Here is a 20,132-nt window from a genome sequence, read left to right on the forward strand (position 1 = left end):
AGAAGATAAAGGACGTAATGACGTTGTTGAAGAAGAAGAAGAAAGATAGAGAAAACAAGCAGGCTGGTGTCTCTCTCCCTTCTCTCTCTCTCTTTCTTCTTCTTCTTCTTCAACAACGTCATTATGTCCTTTATCTTCTATTGACGTAAGCACGCCCCACACACACATACACACACACTCTCTATCTTTAAGGGACTTGCACTGAGTCCATAACAATGAACTCTTGATCTCCCAATCTACCTCACTGTGGCCCTTGCATTTTATTTGTCCACCTGCACTGCACTGCACTTTGTAACTGCAACACTATATTCTGCATTCTGGTTTCTTTTTACTACCTTAACCTACTTATGTAGAACATCACAGCACAGTAAAGGCCCTTTGGCTCACGATGTTGTGCTGACATTTTATCCTGCTCTAAATCTATCTAACCCTTCCTTCCCAAATAGCCTTCCATTTTTCTATCATTCATTTGCCTGTCTAAGAGTGTCTTAAATACCCCTTATGTATCTGCCCCCACAACCTCTGCCAGCAGTGTGTTCCACGCACCCACCACTCTCTAACTTACCTCTGACATTCCCCCTTATACCTTCCTCCAATCACCTTAAAATTATGCCCCCTCGTGTTAGCCATTGTCGCCCTGGGAAAAAGTCTCTGACTGTCCACTCGATCTATGCCTCTTATCATCTTGTACACCTGTATCAAGCCACCTCTCATCCTCCTCCTCTCCAAAGAGAAAAGCCCTAGCTCACTCAACCTATGCTCATAAGACGTGCTCTCCAATCCTGGTAAATCTCCTCTGCACCCCCTTCAAAGCTTCCGCATCCTTCCTATAATGAGGTGACCAAAACTGAACACAATACTCCAAGTGTGGTTTAACCAGAGTTCTACGGAGCTGCAATATTACCCCGTGGCTCTTGAACTCCGTAAGCGATATGGCATGATCTGTCTGGATGGCATGCAAAACACGAGCTTTTCACTGTATCTTGGTACATGTGACCACAACAAACCAATACAAACACCACTCCCCTCAACTCGCTCTGATTCTACCACTCGCCTGCAATTAACAGATCTAAGAAACTATCAACCATCAACGAGGCAAAAGCAAAAACTGTGAATGCTGAAAATCCAACATAAAAACACCATCCCATGTCAATGCAACAAACCATTCCAGCGTTGGCAGTCTCCTGTGGTTCTGTCTTTATGTCCCTTTAACATAGCAGGAACCTTCCAAGGCAGTTTGCAGGAGCACTGTCAAAGCACAGATGCAAAGGCACATGCCATGTTAAGGAAAATGACAGAAACCTTGATCAAAGAGGTTTTAAACATCTGGGGGAACACAGGAATTTAGAGAGGAATTTCAATGCTGTGGCAGTTCCTATAATGGCTGCCAATTGTGGACCATTGAAAATCAGTACTGGGGGAGCACAGAACTCATGGTTATTGGTCTATAAAAAGAATTAAGGGCATTTTCTGAATTAATTGTGTATTTCACAGCTAATTTCTTACAATGCAATCATGGTAAATGCTGGATAGAGACAGCAGCCAGTTTAAAACATTGGCTACGCTGGACAATCTCACTGGAAATACCTATCTTTTTGCTTCAGTTAGAGAAAGGACTGCAGATGCTGGAATCTAGATGAAAAACACGATGATGCTGGAGGAACTCAGCAGGCCAGGCAGAATCCATGGAGAAAAGCAGGCGGTCAACGTTTCAGGTTAGGATCTTTCTTTAGAACATTGACCGCCTGCTTTTCTCCACGGATGCTGCCTGGCCTGCTGAGTTCCTCCAGCATCATCGTGTTTTTCTGCTTCGGTTGACTTATTGCAAATGTCCAGCTTAGACGGGGAGGTTTATACTAAGTGTTGTGGGATCACTTTGGTGCATATCTGTGAGATTCATTAAGGGTGATTGCTGGAAACCTGAAGCACCAACAGAGAGGGTTGGAAATCCTCAGCAGGTCGGGCGGCACCTGCAGAGAGAGGAACCGAGGTAATGGTTCAAATTTGAACCGGGAAGTGGTTTGAAGCAAATGCAGGGGGAAGACAGAGAAAGGATTTAAATAACGAAAGGGGGGATGGGACAAGGAAAAATGGGATTAAAACAGGAGATTAAAACACAAAGCGTCTGGAACCTCAAATCCAATTAGTTCAGCTGTCATTTCAATGGAATTATTCCACAATAATTCACATTCTGAAGACAAGAGTATGCAAATCAGCCTCTTTGCTGCAAAGCAAATGTATTTTGGTCTGAAACCTGATGCCTAAAATGGCAGTGAAAGCAGATTCAATAACAACTGCTTAAAGGTGGGTGGACAAATACTTGGAAGAGAAAGATATTCACCTCTATGGGGAGAGAGCCAGGGTGAGTGCAGGCACAGTAGTGTAGTGGTTAGTGTAACATTATTACAGCGCCAGTGACCCGGGTTCAATTCTGGCCACTGTCTGTAAGGAGTTTGTACGTTCTCCCCGTGACTGCGTGGGTTTCCTCCGGGTGCTCCGGTTTCCTCCCACATTCCAAAGACGTACGGATTAGGAAGTTGTGGGCATGCTATGTTGGTGCCGGAAGCGTGGCGACACTTGTGGGCTGCCCGCAGAACATTCTATGCAAAAAAAAGGTGCATTTCACTGTGTTTTGATGTACATCTGACTAATAAAGATATCTTAATTGGAATGGTTTTTCATTGAGTTGCCAGAGGCAAGATGGGCCAAATGGCCTCCATCAATGCCGCTTTTTTCGCCTCGGTGACTGAAGTAAATAACGGGGAGAACAGCTGATTATAGAGAAGGCTGTAGGGTGTTGGGTGGGGTGAAATAATCCCGTAAAATATCTGGAGAAAGACAAATTTCCCATGACCATTCATGATGATGAGCAGTGAAATCACTCCAGCGGGGACTAATGCCTACGAGAAAAGTATGATGATAAAGGTGAGAAAGTGACCTTGGAACCCAGTTTGTTTTTCTTTATCCGGTCAAGAAAAAAAGATTTCTAGATTAAACAAGAATGATGTTGGCCCTTTGGCAGAAGACTCACAAATGGCTGATACATAATTTGTCACTCATTCTGTAAAAATTCTTACTCAATGAAAGGCAAGTGATTCATGTAAAACCTGGTACATATTTTACGGCGCAGATCTTTCAGGAGTTGGACAGATTGAATGTAGTCGTCCATTAGCGAGACAAAAAGAATTATGCACAGACTAATTTTGAAGACAGGCATTATTTGATCTCCATTTGTAAACAGCATATTACCATGAAGGAGACAGGAACAGCTGAGACCAGCTCTCAAGCCTCAGATTAAATGGCTCTTATTTGAAGAAATAAATTTTTTTCCTGTGGAAAGTAATGACAGTGTGGACTTGCTCCCTGAAAACACTTCAGATGTAACCCACGCATCATTCACTGAAGATCTCAGCCTGTCAGCAGGACTTATCTATAAAGATTTTAAAATAAATTGCTTCAAGGTCTTTGTAGCTTACCAGATGTGCTTTGCTGCTTTTGGAGTGAGTCAGGGAAGGGTTGCAGGAGAATTCCACAGTGAGGGGCTTCATCAGTAAGGGCATTGAGTATGGAAGTTGGGATATTATGTTGCAGTTGTACAAAACGTTGGTGAGGCTGCACTTGGAACATTGTGTTCAGTTGTAGACACCCTGCTATGGGAAAGATGCCATTAAGCTGGAAAGAATGCAGAGGAGATTTACGAGGATGTTGACGGGACTCAAGGGACTGAGGTATGGAGAGAAGATGAGCAGGTTGGGACTTTATTTATTGGAGTGTATGAGAATGAGGCTTGATCTTATAGAGGTGCGTAAAATCATGAGGGGCATAGATAGAGTGAATGCACTCAGTCTTTTTCCTAGGGTTGGGGAATCGAACTGGAGGGTTTAAGGTGAGAGGGGAGAGACTTAACAGGAACCTGAGGAGCAACCTTTTCACCCAGAGGGTGGTCCGTACATGGAATGAGCTACCAGAGAAAGTGGTTGAAGCAGGTACATTAACAATATTTAAAAGACACTTGGACAGGTACATGGATAGGAAAGGTTTAGAGGGATATGGGCCAAACGCAGGCAAATGGGACTAGCTTAGATGGGAACCTTGGTCGGCATGGACCAGTTGAGCTGAAGGGCCTGTTTCCGTGCTGTATGACTCTGACGCTATGGCTAGGGACCTGAGCATGTACAGAAACCAGGGATGAGCAGAAGGTCAGAGAGGGAAGAATGCAGGAAGACTGTGAGACTGAAAGAGATCAAGGCCAGGGAGAGATTTAATAATGGCGAGAATTCTGAAACCATGGAGGAGATTGTTCAGAATCAGGTTTATTATCACTGATGTATGCCTTGGATGTGAGTTGAGATTCTACTAGGTAGTGGGAGAGGAGATTGGTTTGGTCTCCATTTGAATAGAAGCCCCTCAGTACATCCTGCAGTAGAGAGGGAGATGCAGAGGGGTTGTATGTCATTGGTGAGAAGGAAAGGGTAGGACCACTTAAGGATAAAGAAGGGAATCTATGGATGCAGAGGATGTGGGTGAGGTTCTGAATGAGTATTTCTCTTCAGTATTTACCCAGGAAAGAGACATGCAGGACGCAGAAGTTGGAACTAAGGGTGGAAACATGTTAGGGTATTTAGAGGTCAAGGAGGAGGTAGTGTTAGGTCTAAACAGTATTAAGGTGGATAAGTCCCCGGGGCCAGATGGGATATACCCCAGGTTACTGAGGGAGGCGAGAGAGGAAATTGCTGGAGCCTTGACCAGTATCTTTATGTCCTCTATGACCACGGGTGAGGTCTTGGAGGACTGGCGAGTGGCTGACATTCCTCTATTTAAGAAAGGAACAAGGGAAAAATACGGGGAACAATAGACCGGTGAGTCTCCCGTCAGTTGTCGGGAAATTGCTGGAGAAAATTCTTGGAGATAGGATATATGAGCATCTGGAATCCAATGGCTTGATTAGGGAAAGCCAGCATAGCTTTGTGCGGGGCAAGTTGTGTCTTACTAACCTGGTTGAGCTTTTTGACAAGGTGACGAGAGAGATTGATGAAGGTAGAGCTGTGGATGTCATCTACATGGACTTCAGTAAGGCATTTGACAAGGTCCCACATCGTAGGTTAATCAAGAAAGTTCGTATGCATGGAGTCAGTGGAGAATTGGCTGTTTAGATCCAGAACTGGCTTGCCCATAGAAGACAGAGGGTGGTGGTTGAAGGGACTTATTTGGGCTGGAGGCCTGTGAGTAGTGGTGTTCTGCAGGGATCTGTGCTGGGACCACTGCTGTTTGTGATGTACATAAATGACCTGGATGAGTATGTTGATGGATGGGTTGGTAAGTTTGCAGACGATACCAAGATTGGTGGAGCTGTGAATAGTGTAGAAGACTGGCGACGGATACAGTATGATATAGATCAGCTGCAGATGTGGGCAGAGAAATGGCAGATGGAGTTTAACCTGGATAAATGTGTGGGTGTTACACCTTAGTAGGACTAATGTCAAGAGGCAGTACACTCTTAAGGGCAAGACCCTTAACAGCACTGAAGAGCAGAGAGACCTTGGGGTGCAAGTACATGGCTCATTGAAAGTGGCTACACAGGTCAACAGGGTGGTTAAGAAGGATTATGGAATGCTTGCATTTATTAATCGGGGTATTGAGTATAGGAGTCAAGAAGTTATGATGCATCTCTATAGAACTCTGGTTAGGCCGCATTTAGAGTATTGTGTGCAATTCTGGTCACCTCACTATAGGAAGGATGTCGAGGCTTTAGAGAGGGCACAGAGGAGGTTTACTAGGATGCTGCCTGGATTAGAGGGCATGTGCTATCAGGAGAGGTTGGACAAACGGGCTCTTTTCTCTAGAGCGGTGGATGCTGAGGGGTGATCTGTTGGAAGTGTATAAAATTATGAGGGGCATAGATAGGATGGACAAGTAATATCTTTTTCCCACTATTGAGCGATCCAATACCAGAGGGCATGCATTTAAGGTGAGAAGGGGGTAGGTTCAGAACAGATGTGAGGGGTACGTTTTTTTACTGAGAGAGTGGTGGATGCCTGGAATGCGTTGCCTGATAGGGTGGTGGAGGCAAATTCATTGGGGGCTTTTAAGAGGGGCTTGGATGGGCACATGAATGAGGAAAATAGAGGGATATGGGCATTCTGTAGGTAGGAGGGAATAGCTATGTCGGCACAACATTGTGGGCCGAAGGGCCTGTTCTGTGCTCTACTGTTCTATGGTGAGCATTAGGTCCAGGAAACTGGAAACAAACAGCGTCTGAAGTTGAAGGCTGCGCAAGGACAGAGAGAAACAAAATAAGCATCAGTTGCACAGGACAGCAATTGCTCCACTCTGGTGGTGCTGCTTGTAAATTTTGGGAAGGAAGCTGAAGCAGGATTTGTAGGTTGGGAATTATGTGGTTGGAGGCTGTGGAAGGAAGATCTCCAGAGTGAATGGTCAGGGATGGACAGCAAGCCTTACGTTCGGCAATGGCACCACAATCCATTCAGGGATAGGAGCTGCCAGATTGGTGGTGTCCGATCTTTGCAAAGTCGAGCTCGGTTTGTCAAACTGTCCTTGTCAGGTTAAGTGACGACACTCACATTGGTCATCAGTCGACAAAGACCTTCAGGTTCAGAGGGAGGTTTCCGCATCACTGAGCAGAAGTGAAAAGCCGAGACTAAAAGATGATGTTGTGTTGGTGATGTTGGTATAAAAAGCTCCAGAGTGGGTGAGATTCAGGTGGACGGAAATTCTTAAGGGAAAGAGTTCACTGTGCAGAATGAAGAGGCAAGGTGTGCGGGGGAGGGGGGGTGGGGTTGGTTTACTTAAAGTGGGAGAATTTGATGTTCATCCCATTAGGCTGTAAGGTCCCAAGATGGAAAATGAAGTGCTGTTCCTCCAGTTTGCATTTGGACTTCAGGCAGTGGAGGAGGCCGAGGACTGACATATCAGTGATGGAATGGGAGGGAGAGTTGAAGTGACTGGCAGATTGCGGTTACGGACGGAGCATAGGTGTTCGACGAAATGGTCACCTGGTCTGCGTTTTGTCTCACCAATGTAGAGAAGGCCACACTTGGAGCACCAAATGCAGCAGAATGCAGTGGATCTGCTCTCCCCTCCTCCCCGCACCTGCGTATCACTATCTCTTACCTGCATCTACCTATCGCCACCCTGTGCCCACCCCACCTCCCCTTTTTTGTCCACCTATCACTGCTCTGCTTTCCCCCCTATATATGGGGCTTCCCCTTTTCCTATCTTCAGTCCTGAAGAAGGGTCCTGACCCGAAATGTTGACCACCTGCTTTTCTCCACGGACGCTGCCTGGCCTGCTGAGTTTCTCCAGCATCTTGTTGTTTTCTCTTCAAGTTGGTACAGAATCGTAGCACCTTAGGAAACCATTCAGCTCATCAATCCTTGATGGGATTTTCCAGAAGAGAAAACCAGTCAGATCCATTTCTTGGCTTGATCCACTGACCATTTCCTGCTTCCTTTGGTTCCTTTTTTCCTTTGGCAACCATAGGCCACAGATTTAGGGTAAAAGATCTAGAACTCACTTCCTGAAAGGGCAGATTCAACAGAGACATTCAAAAGTATTGGGTAAATACTTGAGAAGGTACATAGAACAGTACAGCACAGGAACAGGCCCTTCCGCCCACAATGTCTGTGCCAAACATGATGCCGAATTAAACTAAATCTCTTCTGCCTGCACAAGATCCATATCCCTCCATTCCCCCCATACTTATATGCCTATCTAAAAGCCTCTTAAACACCACTATCGTATCTGCCTCCACCACCACCACCCCCGGCAGCCCGTTCCAGGCACCTACCACTCTGTGTATAAAGCTTGCCCCGCACATCTCCTTTAAACTTTCCCCCTCTCACCAGAAGAATACTGTGGAGTTATGGGGGAAGAGCAAGGGGTTTGTGATTAATTAATTGGAAGCAAGGGAGAGGCAAATGGTGCAGTGATATCATCACTGGATTAACAATCTAGATACCCAGGGCAAGTCCTGGGGACCTGGGTTCAAATCCCACTACAGAAGATGGTGATGTATTTGAATTCGAATTCTTTCGTTTAAAAACTCTGATGACATCCACAGTCGACCGTTGTAAGGATCCATCTGGTTCACTAATGTCCTGTAGGAGAGGAAATGTGATGGCAGACCCACAGCAATGTGGTTGACTCTTAATTGCCCTCTGAATTGGCATAGCAAGCCATTCAGGTGTCAAGGGCAACTAGGGATGGGCAATTAAATGCTGGATCAGCCTGCAAAAATGGATTAAAAAACTGGAATAACAAGAAGAGCTAGCACAGGCATGACAGACTGAATACCTGCCTTTTTGCTTCCTAATTCTACATTAGTTAACAATACTGAACCGGTCAAGCAATGGGATAAAGCAGAGGGCGATAAACTGACTCAAGCGGGGAATGGGTACAGATGAAGTTAGAAATATTAAGAATCTTTAACCCAACTAATATTCCTGGTAGTTAATCCATTTCAACCCGGTGAGGAATGTGACACAAGATAAATCCTAGTGTTTGGAATGCCTTCACTTTTTATACCTGTGATGATAATCACTTTGATATACAATCCATGAAATCCTGGCCAGCAGTGGAATATTCAAAATGAGCACAAGTAAAACACAAATCTCACTTTATTAGACTTCTTCAATAGGTTAAATTTTCCATATTTCAACATGCAATCCAAAAATATTTGGTCATTAATGGACCAATATCCAAAGGTTGAAATTGTACTGATAACTTTTCCATTTTGTTTGGTTTTCTACTTACCAAATTTGTTGCAAGTAATCCCAACACCACAAAGAATCATGGAACTCAATCATAATCACGTCTAACTTGCTGCATTTGGACCTTTCTTCTGTCATCCCTGAGCAATTTGATTAAAACTTGTAACTGCTTCTGATCCCACCCCAGAACCTAACCCCCACCCTCCAAATGAAAACCCAGCAACCTTAGACAACCTCACGCGAATTTATGGACCTTATTGTAGAAAACCCGCAGCTACAAAACATTTGCATAGAACACGAGCTAGAGATCGACTGATGCAGTCCAGATGTAATGCTTCCTTGTTGGTATGCAAGAACGGCCCATTCTAGCTGAGTTTAATAAGGCAGATGGATACTTTAGCCTGGTTCCACATTCTGCACACGTGTCTTCAAACTGTTTGAAGGAATGGCTTTCTCCTGCATTTATTGAACCCCTTTTTGTATCCTCTTAAGAAGTATCCTATAACTAGGATCTTGCAGACAGCAGGGGTGTAAGTCTGGCATTGGTAATATTGGCACAGGACAAATTATACCAGTTGGTCACTAGTCACGAACTTTGTACTTGAACACGAGCGGGTAATGTGACATTCAAATTCTAATTATACTTTTCTCCCAGCACCATGCTGCTCTTTTTTAAAAAAAAAGAACTGCAAATGATCCACTGTTATTTTTTGTAAATTGCTAACTCTTCATTTTTTAAAACCCTCAGTCCTTGGAAAGTGTGAAGTTTCAGTACAGTAGTGATGGAAACAGGGCTCTGTCACAGTGCAGTGGCAAGCGAGGTGCGCAAGGTTACAACTCCTCCCTTGTCTTCACAGTCTTCTCATGGTCTTGCCCCTTCATTCGCCTGATGTAACTGATGAAACCATCTTCCTGAAATTAGAAACAAGAACGCACTAAAGGACTAGTGAACATTTCTTTTAAACACGATTTATCACACCTCTCTATTGTGCTGCAGGACTGCTGACAGACTTTGTTGTAAACATTTCAATACATTGAAGCATTGACAGAGACTGCTTCATTCCTATTCCGACACAGATCATACAAGTGAAATTTTCATCTTTCCAAGGTATTTTTCTTTTCTTTTTTCTGTGATTGCACTCACTGATGTGAAGACTGTAGTTGGAATTGAATTGTTCTCCACTGCATTCACCCAGCAATACTCACGCCAACTTGACTGCAGGGTAGTTTGCATCAACAATGTCTCGGACATGGATGAACTGTTCCTGACTGGTTGCATCATGGCCTGGTACAGAAATTCCAACGCACAGGAACGCAAGAGGATGCAGAGAGTAGTGGACACAGCCCAGTCCATCGTGGGCACAGTCCTCCCCACCATTGACAGCATCTATAGGAGGCACTGCCTCACGAAGGAGGCACCTATCATCAAGGATCCCCACCATCCGGTTCATGCCCTCTTCTCGCTGCTATCACTGGGCAGGAGGTACAGAAGCCTGAAGTCCCACACCACCAGGTTCAGGAACAGCTACTATCCTACAACCATCAGTTCTTGAATCTACTTTTAATTAGTTCGGCAGAACACTGTGGGCCAGAGGGCCTGTTCCTGTGCTGGACTATTCTATGACTCGTACAACTCTAACCCTACCTCAGTAATGGAACACTATAGACCACTTCTTGCACTACAATGGATGTCTATGATTGTGTCTTTTTTTTTTCACTTTGTTTTTGCACACTCTTTTTCTCTCTCTCTCTTCACTCTTATATAGTTTATGTATAATTTATGTTCTGTGTGCTGTCTGTACCTACGTGCCTGTGATGCTTCCTCAAGCAAGATTTTCATTGTACCTGTACCTCATCGTACTTGTGCACATGACAATAAACTCAACTTTTTAGACTATATTTCCCTCAACTTGCACTAACATCATTATTTTTATTTTGTCGAGTAATTTAAGTTTACGTAATTTACATTTGTCGTGTTTGTAATGTACTGTACTGCTACTGCAAAAAGCTAATTTTCATGGCATTTTACCCTCGGTATGTATGCCCATGACAATAAACTTGAACTTGACACTGTCAATGGAGAGTTAACCAGTATCTATGCCCATTTTAGAGAAACAAAGGACTACAGATGCTGGAATATCTAGATGATAAACACTACGATGCTGGAGGAACTCAGCAGGCCAGGCAGCATCTGTGGAGAAAAGCAGGTGGTCAACGTTTTGGGTCGGGACCCTTCTTCTGGACTTGACTGCAGGGTCTCCTGAAGAAAGGTCCTGACCCAAAACGTTGACTGCCTGCTTTTATCCATGGATGCTGCCTGGCCTGCTGAGTTCCTCCAGCATCATAGTGATTTTCATCTATGCCCATTTTTCCCGTTAGCCATTCTGTGGCTTCTCTCAGCAGGACAACAGGTGAGTGTTAATTGATATTAAATCTGAGTTAAAGCTGTTCAGTGGTTTCTTAGTTTACAAGGAAGCGGATGCAGAGTATTCAGTTTGTTTAAGAAAACCTTGCAACCAGCAGGCTTGTCTGGATTTGTGCCCAGTGTCTAATCCACAGCATCAATTTTCTTTCCTTAAAGATAGTTGAGAGAGTTACTATGTAGTATTTTCTTATAATATCAGCATGGATTCTCCTCCCCTTTCAGTGATTTTACTTAAAGGTTTGTTCTTGCTTCCTCATTAACTTTTACACCTCTTCTACTCTGCAGTGACTCAGTACTAAACATTCCCGTGATGCCAAAAATACAGAAGGAATACAGTAGGGATGCACAAGAAAATCCAGGCAGAACTGTGTAGAGAACATTTATTTAAGGGGGGGGGGGGAGGTGGGGAGGGTCCAAATTATGCTCAATTTTGGTGAGTTAAGTAAGAAAAATCCATTTTCATTGGTCAGTAATTAAAGGACAAAATTTGAGATCATCATTGTTAGAATGAAAGAACTTTTTTTTTACACAGAGAAAGTGTTCAACTCAAAGTGGTGGAAGAGGCAGTATTTTCATTTGTGTTTTAAAAAGCTTCAATAAACATGCACTTTATAAAGTTATTTTTAGAAAAAAGTGCATATTTATTTAAGTGTAAAGACCTTGTGTGGGATTTGATGAACTCTTTTGGAGAGCTGTCTCAAGGGCTTGGGCTTCATGTCCTGATTCTCTGCCACAACACATTCTGTTTATTATTTCTTCAATATGATGCCACAGTGAGATGCATCTCCCCCTCCCAACCTTTCCAGGACCAGTCCTTCCAGGGTGCTCTTTCATCTCCAGCAACTCCTGGCCCTCTTCTCACTGCATCTTCCCGAGCAAATGCAGGAGATGCAACACCTGCCCTTCTGCCTCCTCTGCGTTATCCAGGGACCCAAATACTCCTTCTAGGTGAAGCAATGATTCACTTGCACTGCTTCCAATTTGGTGCACTGCATTCACTGCTCACCTTACGATCTGCTCTACATGGGAAATGCAGGTGGTCACTGTGCAGAGCACCATTTTGTGTGCAAGGGTGGTCCTGGCCTGTCTCATTCGTTCTTGATCACACACTTCCAACTCTCTGCCTCTGTCATCCTACACTGATCCAACGAAGCTCAATGCAAGTTTGAGGAATAGCTCCTCTTCTTCCAACTTGACACTTTATAGCCTTCTAAACTTTATAATTTCAGAATAATCAGCCATTCCAGTCTCATGCCTAACCTTTCATTCTTTCATTTTAATTTCTCTCTTCTGGTATTTGTTAATCTCCTAAATGCACCTCCTCCACACAGCCATTTACTACCCTCTTTCAGCTGGTACTACCACTACTTGTCTGACTCAATCTCGCCTGGTCTTCACCCCATCACAGACATTCCCGTTTGTTCTCCCCCCACCTCTCCGTTTTCTCTGCAACCTGAAACTTGTTCTGTTTCTAATGTTTCCCAGTTCTGATCAAAGGCCTCAACCTGAACTCGTTACTCGCTCCATAGATGCTGCCTGACCTGCTGTGTATATTTCTTGCACACCCAGCATCGGCAGTATTTTGATCTTAGCTTCTAATTCCATTTGCCTTACATGCTTGTAGGCTGCTTGATGTGTGGGATGGAAATGATTGGACATAGCACACAACCCTGATCTTCCTGGCACCCACATTCCTGCACACACAGTTGCCAGATAGCCATTGCAAATAACGGCTTGGCATGGCAACTGTTCTGCCCAGGACCTCAAGAAACTGGAAAGAGTTGTGGACACAGCTCAGCACATCATGGAAACCAGCTTCCCCTCCATGGAAATGTCTACACTTCTCACTGCCTCAGTAAAGCAGCCAACATAATCGTGCTAGACCTTCTCTTCCCCCTCTCACAGGGCAGAAGATACAAAAGTCTGAAAGCATGTACCACCAGGCTCAAGGACAGCTTGTATCCTGCCATTATAAGACTATTGAACAGTCCCTTAGTACGATAAGATGGACTCTTGACCTCACAATCTAACTCATTATGGCCTTGCACCTTACTGCCTACCTGCACTGCGCTTCACTGTAACTGTAACACTTCATTCTGCATTCTGTTATTGTTTTCCTTTATATTACCTCAATGCACTGATGTGATAAAATGATCTGTATGATTGGCATGCAAAACAAAGTTTCTCACTGTATCTTGGTGCATAGAACAGTACCACAACGGACAGGCCATTCAGCCCATTGATCTTGATGCCAATTTATACTAAATGTCCTCCTTCTGTATATCATCCCTGCCCCTCTATTCCCTTCATATTCATGTGTCTATCTAAAAGCCTCTTAAACTCCATCAAACTGCCTGCTTCCACTACTACCCCTGGTAACCCATCCCAGGCACCTACCACTCTCTGAGTAAAATACTTGCCCCACACGTTGCCTTTAAACTCCCCCCTCATGTAACAATAATAAACAAATTTACCAATTTACCAATTTGGCTCATTGTTACCCTCCTAGTCCACAGGAAATGTAGTCCATTGGATTCCTGCTGAGATTAGAAGGCTCAACATAGACTAGGAATTGTTTGAGCTCATTCAGCTTTTATAGCTGTTGTATCTCCCTTTTATGTTCTTCAGTCATCTACTGCCAAAAACCCTTTGTCTATTCTTTTGTTACTTTAATGCTCTTCTGACTGGTTTCCCACCTTCCAACCTCAGATGCAAGTACATGCAAAGCTTACATCAGGTCACTCAAGAATCACAGAAAGGGTACTGAGGTACAGCAAGCAATTTATTTTTAAAATTCATTTTCAGGTTTGGGGGTTGTTGGGAAGGTCAGCATTTATTGTCCATCCGGAATTTCTCTTGAGAAAGTGGTGGTGACCCACCTTCCTGAACCACTGCAATCGTTCTAGTGAAGGTACTCTCACAGGGCTGTTGGACAGAAGAGTTCCAGGATTTAGACCCCGCAATGATGAAGGATCGGCAATATATGTCCAAGTGAGGATGGTGTGTGAGTTGGAAGGTAACCTGGTGGTGTTCTTATCACTCTGCGGACCTTGTCCTTCTTGGTTGTAGAGGTTGCAGGTTTGTTGGGAGTAGTTTGTGTGAGTAATGGCCAGTGCAATTTGTAGATACTGCACCAGTAATGGAGGGAATGAATGTTCAGGGTGGTGGATGGGGTGCCAATCAAGTGGGCTGATTTGTCCTGGGTGGTATCAAACTTCGTGAGTGTTGATGGCACTACACTCACCCAGGCAAGTGGAGAGTATTCCATCATTCTCCTGACCTGCCTTGTAGTTGTCAAGATGTTTTCTAGTTCTAGATCCACCTGCCAAAGACAACAGTTTCTCTCTATCTACTGCGTCTATGATCATTCATTATTTTAAATACCTTTCTCAGATGACCTGGCAACCTCATGTCCAAGGAGAACAACCCCAGTTTCTCCAGTCTATTCTTATAACTAAAGTCCCTCTTTTCTGCATCGTCTCTGAAACTTCTACAACTTTCCTGAAGCATGGGGCCAGAACTGAAAACACTTGTTTGTGGCTGAACCAGTGTTTGATAAAGGTTTGTCCTGGCTTTCTTGCTTTCCTTCTTGATGCCTCGTTTATAAGGCCCAGAATCCCTCCTGCTACCTTAAGCTTTCTCAACCTCTTCTGCCACTTTCAATACCCCAATTCTTTCTTGTACCGTTTTAGAATTGTCCTCCAGTTTATATTGTCTCTTTTTGTTCTTGCAAATTGTCATACTTTATAGAGGCAGACAGTTATGCACCACAGAATTATATTTGCTACAGAGTTCTGCTCCCTATCCACCTTTTTCTCTTTTAAGGCTGTTACTACCATCCTCATAGTTCACTCTCTAACTTTGTATCTTCTGCAAATGTGGAAAGTTGCCCCATACATCCAAGTCATTAGCATGCATTATGATCAGCAGTTCTAGTACTAACTTTTGGGAAGCTTGACTGTACACTTTTATCCAGTACAAAAAAAACCTTCCTTCACTGTTTCCTGTAATTTAGCCAACTTTCTATCCCAGCTTTTATTCCATCAGCTTCAATCTTGATGACAAGCCGATTATGCAGCACCTTATCAAACTCCATTTGAAAGTCAATATATACAGTACATCAATATCATTTTCCTCATCAACCTTTATTTCGTCAAAAGACTGTATCAAGTTCGAGATGTGATTTGCCACTACTACTTCTGTCCCTGATTGTTTCCAGGACGTCTTGCACCACTGTAGTTACAACAAAATGCAGTTATTTGCATGTATCCCTACAGTTTTTTAAGCAAAGGTATAACATTTGCTGTTTTATAGTCCCCAGGCTCTATTGTCAAAACTATAAGATATTTGGAAAATTAAGGTCAGGCCTCTGCAATTACCTTCATCAACAACCTTGGATGTAACCCAGTTGGACTAAGTGAGTAATCCATTTTAAATGCAACTAGCCTTTACACTACCTTCTCCATCAATTCTTAGACCATTCAGAACCTAAATTAAGCCTTCCTTTGCTGAGACTCCAGTAGCATCATCTTTCCTGGTAAAGGCTGATGTGACACAGAGTCATAGAGTAATACAGCATGGAAACAGGCCCTTTGGCCCCTCATCCATGCTGACCGAGGTGCCCACCAAAGCTAGTCCCATTTGCCCACGTTTTGCCTGTATCTTCCTATCCATATACTTATCCAAATGTCTCAAGTGTCGTTATTGTACCTGCCTCTAACATTTTCTCTGGCAGCTCGTTCTATATACATACCACCCTCTGCATGAAGAAGTTGACCCTCAGGTCCTTTTTAAATCTTTCCCCTCTCACCTTAAACCTGTGCTCTCTAGTTTTTGGTTCCCTTTCCTTGGAAAAAGACTGCGTATCTACTCCTTATCTATACCCCTCATGATTTTATACATCTCTACGAGGTCAGCCCTCAGTCTCCTACACTGCGAGGAAAAAAGTCCCAGCCTGCCCAACCTCTCCCTATAACTCAGGCCCTCAAGCCCTAACAACATCCTCACATCTTTAGATCCTCAACCTTGTCCTTTGTCTCCAAGAGATTTCCTTTTTGGTCTGTGAATTTTATTATCTCACCTCTTACCACCTTTTTGCTGTTCATATGCCTGCAGAGCATTTTGGATTCATTTTTAAGTTTGCAGCCACGATCTTGTTTGAAGGCAAAGCAGGCTAGATTGTCGACTTCTGACCCTAATTGTTATGTTCCAACATTCAGCCATCACTTTCGCACTCACCAGCCTAAACTGGACTCAAATTTAACATTTTCATCGTGTTTGCACTCTGAAACTGTTATTTCTCAAGCCTCACTGTCAGAGGTGATCTCCTCCAGTTCTCAAACCTCCAAGTGCTCCTCCAATTCTGACTGCTTGTTCGCCTTTGAATATAACAACTGCACCACTGGCAGTCTGGCTTCAGCTGCCCAAAACTCCTGAATTCCCTCTAAAAACACTCTGCCTCCCTACTTCTGAAGACATCCTTCTTTCACCAAACTTTCGGTCACCTTCCCTGATATCTCAGATGACTCAATGTTTAGGTTAACGATACCACCGTGAAGTGCCACAAGATGATTTTCTACATCAGAGGGGCCATGTAAATTGAATTAATAGTTCTCTAGTGCTCAGACAAGGTTGGCTTATTGAACATTACTGGATTCCTTTGCCTCGTCACTGGTGGCTGTGCTCCAGCTGCCAGGTCCAATGTTTTAGAATTCCTGCCCAAAACTAACTCATTGGCTTTTGGTCATCTATCCTGATGCCTCCTTCTAGAGTTGTGTAATAAACTCTATCTAATTGAACATTTGTGAAGTGTCGCTATGTTAACAGGCAATGTAAATGTATGTGGTTGTTGGATTGAATGGAGCCTCGGAGGATCCCCCTCTGTGTGAATCAGTGACACACTGGAGAAATTGGCTGGATTATCAGCAAAGCCTGAATCCTGTATATAATGCGCGGAAAAACACATCGCAATGCAGATCAGAGAACATAATGGATAATGGGCAAAAAGAGTAACTTTGCACATACACAGAGATCTGCTGTGAAAGCTTGCAACTTTTTACATTTTTCCTCAAACAATCATTCAGGATAAGAACAGATTAATTCTTTGTACTTTGAGAAGTAATTCATTTTGAGAAGCACTTTTTAGGGTAACATATATAAATTCAACAAAAATGCCATATAAAAACAAAATATTTAATGTTATGAAAAGCACGTCTGAGTTATTAAATTAATGCATGTTCTTTGTAAGTATTGAGAGGTAATTGATACTGAAAATGCTCTTTTCATTAAGGTTGTTTCTGTTGACTCTTTCTTAGGTGATCCTTCAGGATCAAGGGTGACTTGCTTCCACTCTGACCTTGTGGGTTCTGAGATGGCTGATGAGGCCAAAATGGGAACTGGAGACTCTTCTACAGATGGGGCAGGCAGGTGATTGTCTACTTGTTCTGTTGCTTAATGCAGGGATCCGTGTGTTCCTTATGCGTAGACATGAGGCCCTCAATACCATCCTTAATGCTCCTCCACTTTGAGCAGCCATGGGACAGAGATTCCCAGGAGTCAAAGGAGAAGTTGCATTTTTCAAGGAAGGTTAGAGCGCATCCTTGAACCTTTTCCTCTGCCTGGTAATGTGTGTTTCAGGAGTCTGGTACTGGGCACGCAAGTAACGAGGCTAGCCTAATGTAGCTCAATGCTACGGATGTTGGTCTGGGAGATAATATCAACATTGGCTCACTTATCCTTCTACTGAATCTGGAGGATGGTGCAGAGACAGTGCTGGCAATGTCATTCCAGTACTGTAGGTAGTCCAGGTCTCAGAAGGATATGGAAAGGCAGGGATCACTGGTCCCTGGTAGACCATGAACTTTATGCTATCTCAGGCTTTGATCTTCAAATACCCTTTTCTTCAGTTGACCAAAGGCTCAGCTGGTGCATTAAAAGCGATGGTGAATTTCATCATCGCCAGGGCTCTTCCTACATCTGTCAAGATGAGGAGTGATCCATGTTTTCCAGGATTTTGCCATGAACTTCTATTGTGGAGAGAAGGTATATTGCAGCAAGGCAGTTGGTAGAGGACCATTATCTTGTAGGATTAATGTAAGGCCCATACCTCACATGCTTCAGTGAACATAGAACAGTGCAGCCTGTTCCTGTACTGCTATATGAATGAGTCAATAATGGCCTGGAGCTTGGCTGCCAAGCACAATCATCTGCATATTGCAGCTTGACTATCAACCTTGGTTCTGAAGTGTGGTTACCAGAAGTAGCTCAATTTTCCATGTCCTGAATATTAGCTCTGCACCCACAGTGGGGTTGTCGAAGGTGAGGTGCAAAGTGCAATGAGAAAGGTTGTGTCCTTACCCCTACACTTTCCAGAGTCTTGTTTGACACTTGTCTTCACTGAGCTCTATTATAGACCCATTGGTTAGGATCATGACTTGTATCTTGTGGAGACGAATTTCTGTGGGCAGCCATACTTGAGAAGACTATTCCATAGATAGTCCAAACAGCAGGAGTTGAAAACCGCCACATACAGTGGCTGGTGTTACACCCTGCATTTCCCTTGTAGTTGTCGCACAGTGAAGATCATTCCAGTATTTCTCTAAATAAGTGGAATCCACCTTACAATTTAGGGAACAGCTCTTTGGCCAGTGGGAGGAGGTGTTCGAGGAGGACCTTGGAGGATGACTTACTTGTGGAAGGAAGACTCCTCTGCAGGTACCACATTTGGATTTGTCTCCTTTCCTGAAGATGATCATGATTACGACATCTGAGAGGTCCCCTGGTTTATCCTCTTCCCAGATGTGAACAATGAGATTGTGATTTATGACTGAAGCTACTCGCCACCGAGCTTTAGAACTACAGCAGAATCTGCTCCTAAGGCCTTGTTAGCTTTTTGGGTGTGACATGGCCCATGGACTCTTGATCTCTCAATCTTCCTCATTATGACCTTGCACCTTATTGTCTACCTGCACTGCACTTTCTCTGTAGCACTTTACTCTGCATTCTGTATTGTTTTACCTTGTACTACTTTGATGCACTGTGTAATGAATTTGTATGCAAGACAAGTTTTTCACTGTATAAGTGCTTGAGGGCACATACCACCAGGCTCAAGGAAAGCTTCTACCCTACTGTGGTAAGACTATTGAACGGTTCCCTTATATGATGAGATGGACTCTGACCTCACGACCTACCTTGTTGTGACCTTGCACCTTATTGTTCTGCACTTTCTCTATAGCTGTGACAATTTACTCTACTGTTACTGTTTTTACCTGTACTACCTCAATGCACTCTGTATATTAACTCAATGTAACTGCACTGTGTAATGAATTGAGCTGTACAATCGGTATGCAAGACAAGTTTTTCACTGTACCTCAGTACAAGTGACAATAATAAACCAATACCAATAATAAACCAATACCAATAATAAACCAATTCCAATCTGATGGTCAGTAAAGGCAGTGCTGCACAGAACAGATTGCTGTGGGATGGAGTCAAAGGTGTCACGTCAAGAACAGGGTTAGATAGATGGCCTTGACAACTCTGAAAAATCCACATTTTATGTCTGTCAGCAAGTTGGTGAGCCTTCCGTCCTCTCTCCTCCACCATTTGGTCTTTAGTTCATGGGTTTTCTGCTGGACTGGTTTTAGGTACCTGCAGAGCTGTTTCTTTTCCCTAAGAAATGATGGAGCTTTCAATCCAGGAACACATTACGTTGGCCATTGATTAATCCTCGATCGTCTGGACATTCTCACACCAGGAGAGTCCTGGTAAAGAAGTCAAGAGTCTCTTCACAGGTGGAAGTTGCAGTGGACTTCACAGCAGCCCATAAATGGTGGACATTCTGCGGCTCCTGTAGGTTGGGAGAAACTCCAAAAAATTGCTTGGAGCACGGCCTTATTGTAATGAGCACCCTGTTTTGTTAGAGGGACAAGCACAATGCTTCAATGGCAACACCTCCTCTCCAAGCATCACCACCTGTT

The 20,132-nt window shown here is 43.7% G+C and overlaps 1 protein-coding gene across 1 annotated transcript in view; it reads right to left on the reverse strand.

The window, feature by feature from the left end:
• Positions 1 to 8,619: 8,619 nt before the first annotated feature.
• Positions 8,620 to 20,132, reverse strand: part of pdia5 (protein disulfide isomerase family A, member 5) — a 125,375-nt gene continuing 113,862 nt past the window's right edge. Inside the window, exon 17 of the mRNA XM_052026965.1 lies at positions 8,620 to 9,641. Coding sequence (XP_051882925.1) covers positions 9,561 to 9,641 — 81 coding nt within the window. The 3' untranslated portion in view covers positions 8,620 to 9,560. The remainder of the gene's footprint in view (positions 9,642 to 20,132) is intronic.

Source organism: Pristis pectinata, chromosome 1 (assembly GCF_009764475.1).
Source record: "Pristis pectinata isolate sPriPec2 chromosome 1, sPriPec2.1.pri, whole genome shotgun sequence".
Taxonomy (NCBI): domain Eukaryota; kingdom Metazoa; phylum Chordata; class Chondrichthyes; order Rhinopristiformes; family Pristidae; genus Pristis; species Pristis pectinata.